The sequence below is a fragment of the Asparagus officinalis genome, chromosome 2 (genome assembly GCF_001876935.1).
Source record: "Asparagus officinalis chromosome 2, Aspof.V1, whole genome shotgun sequence".
Taxonomy (NCBI): domain Eukaryota; kingdom Viridiplantae; phylum Streptophyta; class Magnoliopsida; order Asparagales; family Asparagaceae; genus Asparagus; species Asparagus officinalis.
This window is the reverse complement of record NC_033795.1, coordinates 12,042,294-12,054,020: the sequence shown is the minus strand read 5'-3', so window position 1 is coordinate 12,054,020 and position 11,727 is coordinate 12,042,294. Positions and strand designations below refer to the sequence as shown.

Sequence of the window (11,727 nt, the reverse complement as noted above, 5' to 3'; positions counted from 1 at the left end):
CACCGGGCATCTGGTCAATACCCGGGCACCGGGCCCAGGCTGAGCACCGGGCCGCGGGCTTTTTTGGACAGCCCTATATACACCTTAATACTCAGTACAACCTACTGAGAAAATAAAAAATGCTAAAAACACACAGCTCCTCAAAATAACCATTCTACAATTCAAACACACAACTCCTCAAAAAAAACATTCTACAATTCTTCCCAGTAAGAGGATGAGGGACTGTTGAGCACTGATGTTATGATTTCAAACTTGATTTCTCTTTCCAATTGATCGATCTGCAGCTTTGCATCTTTGGTGAAAGAATCTGACATTACGCTTCCTCCAGATGCAATAAATTGTAGTTGTTAAAGTCATCCTCTTTATTTTTTGTTTGAATCCTTTATCTCTTAACCTATTGGAATACCAATCCAAAATGTGGTTCCATTGACATGATTTCCATTTGAATTTTAACCACTCCATGATTCAATTCCAAACATTGCTCAAGTATGTGCATTCGAAAAACAAATGATATCTAGTTTCCTGCCCAGCACCAGAACAGAGATAACACATATTTGAGTTGATTATTCCCTTCCTTAGTAGCCTGTCCTGAGTGAGAAGTCTTTCCTGAATCGCCAACCAACACACAAAAGAGTGTTTAGGGACATTTGATACCTCCCAGATAGTATTGCACCATGGCACATTTGTTGAAGTAGATGAGAGAGCATTATACAGTGTTGACAGCTTGAGTTTAGCATTTTTGTAATAAGAGCTGATAATCAATTTTAGGTTATCCCCCATAGCATTCCACCATTTTATCTCTGACCTTTATCAATTGCTTCTAGGTCCAAGAGTCTCCCTTTCTAGCCTTAACATGTCAAATGTCCATGTGCCTTAAGTAGGTACCATGGATCCATTTTATCCATAATGATTCATTGTTGTTGTGAATAAACTAGATGCAACACAAAGCAGATGCTACATTCCATTTTGAGGCAGAGAAAACACCAAAGCCATCATGTTTCTTACTTACACAGACTCTCTCCCAAGCAACTAATGGAGTCTTGTCAGACTGAGCAAAATTTCCCCACATGAACTTCCTACAAAGTTCATCAATTCTTTGAAGCATACTTTTTGGTAAGATATAATTTGATGTCCAATAGATTTGTACTTCAAGAATGACACTTTTAATGACCTGAAGTCTTCCTGCATAGGAGAGATTTCTATGATTAATCTTTTTTTAAATTATCCCTCAATCTTTTTGAAGAGAGGATCACAATCCAATATAGACATCCTTTTGGTTATGAGAGGAACTCCTAGGTACTTGAAAGACAAAACCCCTTCTGAAAACCCCAGATAATATTGGTCTTGACAGGTTCATCAACTCCACCATAGAATATAGAACATTTTTAAGGGTTTGCTTCAAGCCCAGAGATGAGACCAAATTTTTTAACACATTGGTAAAGCTTATTAACCGGTATAAATATCCTTTAGAGAAGAGGAGCAAATCATCAGCAAAAATAAGATGAGTGGTCTTGAGTTTACCACATTTAGGATGAAATTTGAAGAGCTTGTCATTTTTCAATAAGCCCAAAGTACTCCTTGAGAGATAGTCCATTCCTAAAATAAAAAGATATGGTGAGAGAGGGTCCCATTGTCTTAGACCATGTTCTCCCTTGAAATAGCCATGAAGAGAACCATTGAAGGAGATAAAATATTTTGGAGAAGAAATACAAGACATGATCCACTTGATCATATCATTTGGAAATCCCAATCCCTTGAGCATATCAGATAGAAACTCCCAGCTAATAGAATCAAATGCCTTTCTAAAATCTATATTTAGCATTACCCTTGGAGAGAGATTTGTTGGGTCTTTTGTTTTGATGATGTTTTAACAAACAATTTACTACTAATGTTGTTTGTCTAGTGTTTATGTTTTTTTAATTTATTATAGATAAACAATATGTTGGAGGATGGATGGAATCGAGCATTCACGATCATATCCAATGAAGGTTGGCGGAATTGTGGTATGAAGCATTGCAATTCAAGTTAAATATCCAAGTTTCCGTTTCATCCGCAAGTATACCAAGATAGAGCTTCGTTGAAGATCACAAGCTTAGGTATATTTAGTTTAGGTTTTTATATTATGTGTGTTAGTACTTTAAGCTCAATCATACACACACATACACGTTTTGGTTATATATATATATATATATATATGTTTTGGTTTTATAGCTTTCAAGTTTATACAAAAATGAATTTGTAAAAATATTGAATTATTTGTTTATGGACTTCATAACAATATTTTATATCAATTCATTAAAATCATTTTACAAAAGGTTTAATATTGTGGTTATGTCAAATAACAAAAACATGTATGTTTAGTTTTTATGTTTTTGGACATATTTAAAAAATGATGAGTTTTTACTATTGAGAAGTGTAATTCCAAAAATTTCTTTTGTAACATGTTTATTTACATGTTTACAATGATTTCCTAAAGTTTTATATTTTTTAGAATTTATTTACTATTTTTAAAGACACTTCAAAAATTAGTTTTACTATTTGATTCAGGCTGATAACCTGTTATCAGTCGACTGGTAAGTCGACTGATGAAATCAGTCGACTAATGTGTCGACTGAAGAATATGCCTGGAATCAACAAAAGTTTCTGTTTTATTTTAGTCGACTGACCAGTCGACTGATGAGGTCATCAGTCGACCGATAAGGTCGTCAGTCGACTGATGAGCTGGAAAATACCTCTAACGGTTAGCTCATCAGTCGACTGATGAAAACCATCAGTCGACTGATGAAAGTCGTCAATCGACTGATGCTGTAACGGTTAGCTTTTTTCAGTCTGTTCTAGTTTTTGGTTTTTAGTCTTTTTGCCTTATTTTCTCTTGGCTTTGGGGTTTCTATAAATACCCCCATATATCCTTAGTTTTATTTAATCCAAGAATGTTTTAAACAAGTTTTATAAGGGTTTAAGTTTTGTTTAAAAGTGTTTAAGAGTTTGTTTGAGTTTAGTTTGTGAAGCAATTTTCACAAGAGCAAAGAGGAGATCATCCTTTAGTATTTGAGCATTCACTCTTCTTCTTCTCTCTTATTATCTATAGAGAAGTTTTCCTAAACTCAATCTAGCTTTACATTTATATTGTTTGATTATCATTTTTCTAAGCTAGAGTTTATATTGAGTTTAGTTTGGTTTTGATTTATTAAATCTCAGTGTTACACACACTCACTTGAGCTTTTAGTATTTTCATACATAGTATAATTAGGATTGTGAGAGATTGTAACTTCGAGTTGTGCTTAATTGAGTTCTCATCTTGTTAGAGAATAAATCATTTATTATATCGAGCTTAATTGTGAGGTTCACTTTGTATTACACTAAGACACCAAGAGAAATGTGTGGTGAGAGATGGGGTAGTCCCAAGAGGAGTGGGGTAGGTGTTAATGTTAGAGAAAGGTTGTAATTCCTACACTTGAGGGAGACACGGGCTAGAGACCAACACTTGAGATGGTAGTTAGTGTGTTTATATTGTGAGTGATTGTAAAGTTTTCGGTGAGCTAGAAAACCGAGTGTGAGGTGTAAACGTTATTCGGGTGAAAGTTTTCGGTGAGCTAGAAAACCGAGTGTGAGGTGTAAACGTTATTCGGGTGAGCGTAGAAAACCCGGTTGTGATAGTGTAAACGTTATTCGGGTGAGCGTAGAAAACCCGGTTGTGATAGTGGAGATCTCCTCAAGGTGAGGAGTAGAGACATAGGTCGTGGGGACTGAACTCCATGATCATATCATTTATTTACGTTTGTCATTAGCATTCCTTTATATTCGTGCATATCATTTATATCACCTTTGTCAATTGCTTGTTGTTTAATATTGCTCTATCAATTTAGTAGTTTGTTTACCCTTGTGCTACTTGTATATCCTTGCACATATATTTGTAATATATCATTCTTGCAAGGATAACTTGTTAATAAGTTTTTAATTGGTAATAAACTAGAATAGATTAGCATAAACCGTGTTCACCCCCTCTTGGGTTCCTTCCTAGTGGCATTAGGGTGCTTTCAAGATTCTTCCTATTATAGCTTTTAACAAGCTCATGGGCTACCATGATGTTACTACTAATATGTCTGTCTTGCACAAAATCACACTAAGCTTCATTCACAAGGTAACACATCACTTTCTTAATCCTATTTGCCAGGATCTTAGAAATGAATTTATACATGCAGTTGCAGCAAGAGATAGGTCTGAAATCTGAAGGGAGTTTAGGACAGTGCACCTTAGGGATGACTGTAATAGAAGTGGAGTTCACCATGCCCAAGAGTTTTCCAGGTTTGAAAAATTCTCCTATCGCCATAGTAACATCCTCTCCTATAATGGACCATGCTAATTTGAAAAAAGAAACACTAAACTCTCATCAGGACCTGGTGCCTTATTGTCTGGCATTGAGAAGATAGCATCTTTGATTTCCTCCTTTGAAATAGGTCTCAGGACCTGGTGCCTTATTGTCTGGCATTGAGAAGATAGCATCTTTGATTTCCTCCTTTGAAATAGGTCTAGACATTTCCCTGATGTGAGATTGGCATTGAGAAGATAGCATCTTTGATTTCCTCCTTTGAAATAGGTCTAGACATTTCCCTGATGTGAGATTTATTCAAACATGGGCCAACTTTTATAACATTGATGTCAGGAGGGGAAGTTACCATTGCAGTCCCCATATGATTTTTATAAAAAAAAACTAAATCATTGACAATATCTTTACCATCTGTGATTCTATCTCCTCTATTATTATTGAGAACCATAATTCTGTTGTTGTGTCTATTTGCTTTTGCAACATCATGGAAGAATCTGGTGCATCTATCCCCTTGTAAGCTCTAGGCAATTCTAGCTTTCTGCTGAAAAAAAGATAATTCACAGTCCAACGGTCTATTATAAGTGATGAGGTAGTTTTTTCCTTGTTTTATGAGTGCAGGATCAATGGGATTTGCTTGAAGAGACTTTTGAACATCCTCCAAAGCAATTCTTGCTCTTATCACTTGCTCACTGATATTGTTGAAGTGTTTCTTGTTCAATTCCTTAAGAGATCCCTTTAGCAGTTTGAGCTTAGAATAAACTTAATATGTAGTGTATCCCTCAAAAGAAGACTGCTATGTATTTGAAACTGTATCAAGAAAACTAGGATGATTAGTCCACATTTTAAAATTTTTGAACGGCTTTTTCCCTTGCATATTGTTCTCAAAAATAGTTACAAGGCCTGGAGAGTGATCGGAAAAGTTTGGAAGGAGGAATTCAACTTGACTAGCATTATACATATTAATCCAAGAGCCATTAACCAATGCCCTATCAAGTCTGCTCCAAACTCTAGTGTCAGAATCTTGCTTATTATTCCAAGTATAATAGCATCTTGTGGTTTTCAAATGGGAGATGCAACAATCATCAATGAAGTTTCCAAAGTCTCTTGTATCAGCTTCTGATAAAACAGATCCTCCCAGTTTTTCTTCATTGCTAATCATAGCATTGAAATCTCCAAAGATTAACCAAGGTAAATTTCCAACATTTTGATGAACATTAATCAGATCAGACCATAACTCTTTCCTAGCCTCCAAATGATTGTGTCCATAAATTGAAGATATGACACAGTCTAGTTTACCATCCACAGATTTAACAGAACATGAGATATGTTGATTAGAAACTTTAATAGTTTGAATGTCCATAACATTAGCATCCCACATAATAATAATTCTAGCTTCGCCAGGAGATCTAACATTTGATAACTAATCCTAGTTTTTTGCAATTTTCTTAGCAACCTTAGGTAATAGAGACTCCTTAATTTTGGTCTCAAGAAGAGAAATAAAAGAGAGATGATAATTCACCAAGTGTTGCTTTACCGACAATTGCTTTGAGGGTTTATTTAACCCTCTCACATTCCAAAATGAAAGGTTCATTTAGTCAATCTCCCCCTATCTATTATAGAGGGATCAAACTCTAAATTATCCAAAGATAAGAAAGAATTTCCAGATAACATTTTACCAGAGATCCTAGCATCATTTGCATGAGAACAGCCTTCTAAATGAGGGACAGAAGGGTTAACATGAAACTTTTGCTTGTTACCTTTGGCTGATATCAATGAATTTGTATAAAACCCTATAGTTACAGATTCATGTTGTTGGACGTGCACAACATGCACAGACATGAAATCTGCATTTATGTTGCACAGACATGAATTTTTTCCCCTGATGTAAGGACCCCTTACCTTTAGACAAATCAGCCCCCTGAACATGTACAACCTGTACAGGAGAAAGATGAGAAATATTTTCAATGATCCCATTCTGACTAGAACCCTCAATATTTTGTACTTGTTCAACAGATTCCCCAATATTACTCCTACCAGTTTGATTCAAAATTTCCACTTGTTGCACATCAGGAAATGAAGTAACTATGTTATTAGTGTTTGCAACATTCTCAGAAAATGGCTTTTGTTTAGGAATCCATTTTTGAACTCTAGGCTGTTTACTGCAGAAATTAGTGTCATGTCCTACAAATTTGCACAAGTCACACCATCTAGGCTTGAATTCATAATGCACCTTCTGATTATAAGTTTTTCCATTTGGTCCTTGAGCAGTTATATGATCAGGGAGAGGAGAGGGCATTTTAACCTCCACTAGGACTCTAGCATAAGTCAGCCTTTGTTTGTTTGCAGTCAATTTATCAGTAGCAATAGGCCTACCAATGACAATTGTTATAGATTTCGTTGGTTCTATATGGTTTAAAAGTAATGGTTGTTATACATTTGAGTCATACACTCAAATTAATTTCTTGTTAAGAGAACCATATTTTGGCCTGTTAATTATTTTTCAGTAATTTCAAGATATATCGTAAAATGAATGTGACAAGCATGCAATTAACCTACAGTGATCTTTGGTTACCTTACAAGTAGTGTTCTGTTCCTTTCATAGGGATGAACTAATATAGCTGACAAAATTTCAACTTATTTAAACCATATATGATGAGAAAGATTAATTAATTATAAGTATAGTGATAGTTACTTCTTTTTAATTACGATGCAAGTAAAAATCAATCCATATGACTATATTTCTGATATAACTTAGGATCAAGTACCTTTAAAAAAGAAGAAGAATGTGCTCATGTATATTTCATAATTCAAAACCATATTGTTGTTTATAAAGTATATGTTGCATGATATACATATAGTTTTCCCATATGGTTCAACTAAATTGACTAGAAAAACACAAGACTGCCATGCCAGAAGAAGAAGGGGAAAAAAGCAAGAAGAAGTAAGAAGATATAACTTAGGATCATGTGCTCAAGTACATTTCAAAATTCAAAACCATTTGTTGTTGGAAATTATATGTGCATGTTTTTATATATATCATATATACATAGCAATCAATAATTTTATATTACCAACAAACATATATGTGTATTATTGATATATTTAATTTACTATTGGAACAATTGAATTCATTATAGTTTTTTTTCTTTGTGTTAGGGGAGTGGAGTACTACTATTATTTATGTGAAAGTGTTCTATAAGGTGACGCTTAATAACATTAATTAGATGCGGCCTAAATCCCATGATTGAGCTACCTTGTGGATGATCCGTTCTATTGAACTTGATCACATATTCTAAAACCCCAACACATCAAGTTTGGGGTGAATCCGTCGTTGTTGACCATTCATCACATCGTATCAATTTTAACGGCTTCGAATGAATAGAACTTTTCACATGGCTCGACGGATGGTCAAACAACGATGGGATCACCCCAAACTTGGTGTTTGGGGTTTTAGAATATGTGATCAAAGTTCAACGGAGCGGATCATCCACAATCTAGTTCAATCATGTGATTTTAGGCGCGTATTAGATGATATGCTAAGCGTCATCTTAGGAACACTTTTCCTAATATATATATATATATATATATATATATATATATATATATATATTATATATATATTATATATAATATATATATATATATATATAATATATATATTAATAATATATATATATATCATTATATATATATATAACATATATATATATATAACATATATATATATATACTAGATTATAGATACATATAATATATATATATATACTATAATATATATATATATATATATATTATATATATATATTTTATATTATATATATATAAATATATATATATATATATATATATTATATATATATATATATATATATTATATAACACTTACTTACTTAATGGACATAAAGAAACACAACAATAATTAATATGCCAACATTAAGTAAACTTATTGAATAAAATTTACTACATGATCTAAAACAAAAACAATGATCACATATCTTGGTGATGCATCTGAAATTTGCATTTTTGTGATGTACATATGCATAAATATTCATATCCTCAACCTTCCTAAAATACATTACCATCCACCTAGCGATTTTCTACACCCAAGAAGTCGATGAAAGGCACATCCTTCTTCAAGGATTCATTATCTTCATGTTTCATCATTACTTCATTAGAATTATCCCCAATTTTCACAAATTTGCACTCATCATCTACAAATGAGAAGCCAATAGAGAATGGACTTGCAGAGCCTAAACCACGATAACGATGATAATAAGGGAGGCGATCAGAGAACTGAGAAGAGCTTGGAAACCCCCAAGAGAACTGAGAAGAACTCGAAGGGGCGAAACCCTTCAAAGGGTTTCTAAACTCGAACATCCTGTGATTTGAAATATGATTTCTTTCTTGATGCACTGAAGTTGGGTCATAAATACTACTACTTCTACTACTTTTGCCAAGTTGCCTCGATCGTTCTCTCTGGCGACGAGCCATGATGACATGCCAGTGATTCTTGACTGCATTGTCAGTCCGGCCAGGGAACAGCCTGGCGATGTGGGCCCACTTGTTGCCGTGGACTCGATGAGCTGCGAGGAGTCTATCTTCTTCTTCCTCAGTGAAGGGTTTTCTGTTGATTCTTGGGTCTAGTTGGTTGAACCATCTCAATCTACAGCTTTTCCCTGCAAAACACAATTAAAAACTTTTCTTAGAATACAAGTATTTATAGAGCCAGGGTCAGAATGCAATCCCCGTTAACAGAAGAAATTAAATAGATGTAAGTGTACATATATCTCAAAGATTCAGACCGAGAAAATCTTCACGTTAATTTAGTACTAAAACTGTGGCTTAATCATTTGTCGTTGCGTAGAAACAGAAGGTCCTAAACAAATTATTAGTTTTTGCTTATATTCTTAATGCTACTTTGACAATTATATACCACAAACTGTTGATTTTTTTCCCTTTCAAATTAACTTGAAAAACTAAAATTTGATGAAAATTTTATTTAATATTCAATTGACTTTTTTTATATGATATACTTGAATGAGATTAATATTCATTTTTCTGTACCTGAGGCTATCAAACTGTCAAGATAGAATTTTAGGATATCAAAGGTAAAAATGAGTAGTGAAACTTTTGGGGTATCAAAGTGCAACTAGAAGATAAAGTTTGAAAGATGGAGATATGTATATCGATCATTTGAGCTCATAATTATGAACCTGATCGTCCTTGGAGCTTCTCCGCGATAGAGTTCCAGTTCTGAGGGCCATACTGCTCAACGAGCTGCCTCAGCTTCTCATCCTCGCCAGGTCGCCAGTGGCCCCGTGGGCAGGACTTTGTTTGATCCTCAGAGCCGCTAGCCTCCATGTTTTCCTCCATATAAATTTCCTTGTACTAAGATAAGCTTATTTGCTGACTATATGATATTTGATATGAGGAAGAAGTGGAGAGAGAAGGTAAAGGGGAAATTATGTAAAGGAGAGGGTAGGGTTTTTGGATGGCAAGTCTTTTTTGTTAGTTTTACACGACAACAAAGGGTAAGGTATTATAAATGTCAATATATACGTGTGTTTGTGAGTGCGCATTTATATGAGCTTTTGGTCACCTACATATATCTTCTTAACTTCCTTAACAATATTCTCTCAACTTCCTTCACAATATTTCTTTCTCTTTCAAACTCTCCCACACGTATGCATGCACTCTTATAGTATGGCAAGTTTCAAACTTTTCTACTTAAAAATCATGTAGTTACGAAAGTAATTAGATTAATTATTTTATGAGATGCTGATTGACAAATTTACCAGTGAGTTAGAGTTATTAATGTATGATGTTTCATGAAGTGGTAGGATTGAACTATAAACTACAATTTAGATTTAATTGATAATGATATTTATTCAATACCATATTCAAAGCCTACATGATTTTCTTGAAGATTATATATCATCTTTTAATAAGGAATAAAAATAAATAAATAAAACATCCATAATATTCTTCAAAGACCTTAACTGATCAGGACCGCTCCCAACATCGATTGATCGTTAGGGTAATGGGGAAGTAGATTGACTAAGATCTGAGAAAACCCTTGAAAATTAGGTGGATGAGCAAATTTTAAATTAATGCATTCACATGGCTAACTGCCAATTCCAATAGCTACACTTCGTATGATTAGAAGTCCTCTTGTTATAATGGGGGCATTTATGCTATAAAGTTTACATATTAATTTCAGAAGTTTAAAAGCAAATGTTGCAAAGACAGAAACACAAAGTATACAATTTTTTTGAAGGAGAAAAACAGGGTGAGATACCATGTTCATATATGCATTAAAATAAGAAGTTAGAGAACATACAAAACTAGGAGAGATTGTTGGTCTTTGCAAAAGGATATTAGTGAAGTGTCATAACTACACTAATCTCCTTCGCAGAGGCTACGACCAAACCTCCGAAACTGAAAAAAACTAAGTGTATCACTGCTGAACTTTCAGCTATAAAAAACGAACACAAAAGAAAAACAACAGAAACGCAATTAGAGTGAAATTGAAACTGGGTTTATGACTATCTGCTACTCTGGAGAGCTTCTGGATCAGTTGTCTGCCGAGAAGTTATCACCAACTGGATCATCCGTACCTGCTTTTGCAAGCTCCTTCTGTCCCAAGTTGATGGCGGCCTTGTGTAATATGCTTGAAACTCTATTTTCTGTTGTGCCTGTCCAGAACAGAGTTTATCTTGCAACCTTAGTAGCTATTTTCTGAGTGTTGACTTGAATATTATTAAATATGAGGTTGTTGCAGCTGTTCCATTTCTACCAACAAAAGCAAGGGAGCATGACTTTCCATAGAACTTTAAGGTTGTAACTGAACAATGGGTTGCTTTTGATTGAGATCAAGGATTCCTGAGACCAACAATCTATAGGTACTTGGGGGAGAAGAATAGTCCACACTGAGGATGTGAATGGACAATTGATGAACATATGGTCATGGGACTCAATGCACTGTTTGCATAGAGAGCAACTAGTGTCGTTAGTCCATCCTTTTTTGGCTAGTTTGTCTCTGATTTGCAGCTTCTATTTACTGAGGATCTAAAAGAATGCCTTGATCTTTAATGGGTTAGGGGATTTCCAAATGAAATTGTGGAGAAGGGAGTCTCTGAAGTTGGTAGTTGAATAAAAGGATTTGACTATAAATACTCTCGTAGGGTGGTGAGGCCACCAGAGGCTATCATGATTAGAGCTTCCTGCAAGTGTGAATGGATCCAGATGGGAGAGAAGAGTCGAGGTTTCAATTCTATCCTCTGGAGTGATCCCTCTTCCGAGAATAGGATGCCAGTTCCAAGCATTTTGAAGCATGAGACCTTATGAGTGTATGGAACAGGAGTGAGAGAATGCTAACTGGTGAGCTCTTGGGAATAGAC

General features: G+C 34.6%; 1 protein-coding gene across 1 annotated transcript; it reads right to left on the bottom strand.

The window, feature by feature from the left end:
* Window positions 8,267–9,834, bottom strand: LOC109829412 (transcription factor MYB52-like). The gene is made up of 2 exons (XM_020396538.1): window positions 9,541–9,834; window positions 8,267–9,003 (listed from the first exon to the last, which is right to left on the bottom strand). The coding sequence occupies exons 1-2, from the start codon at window positions 9,698–9,700 to the stop codon at window positions 8,414–8,416; spliced, it is 750 nt and encodes a 249-aa protein (XP_020252127.1). The 5' UTR covers window positions 9,701–9,834; the 3' UTR covers window positions 8,267–8,413.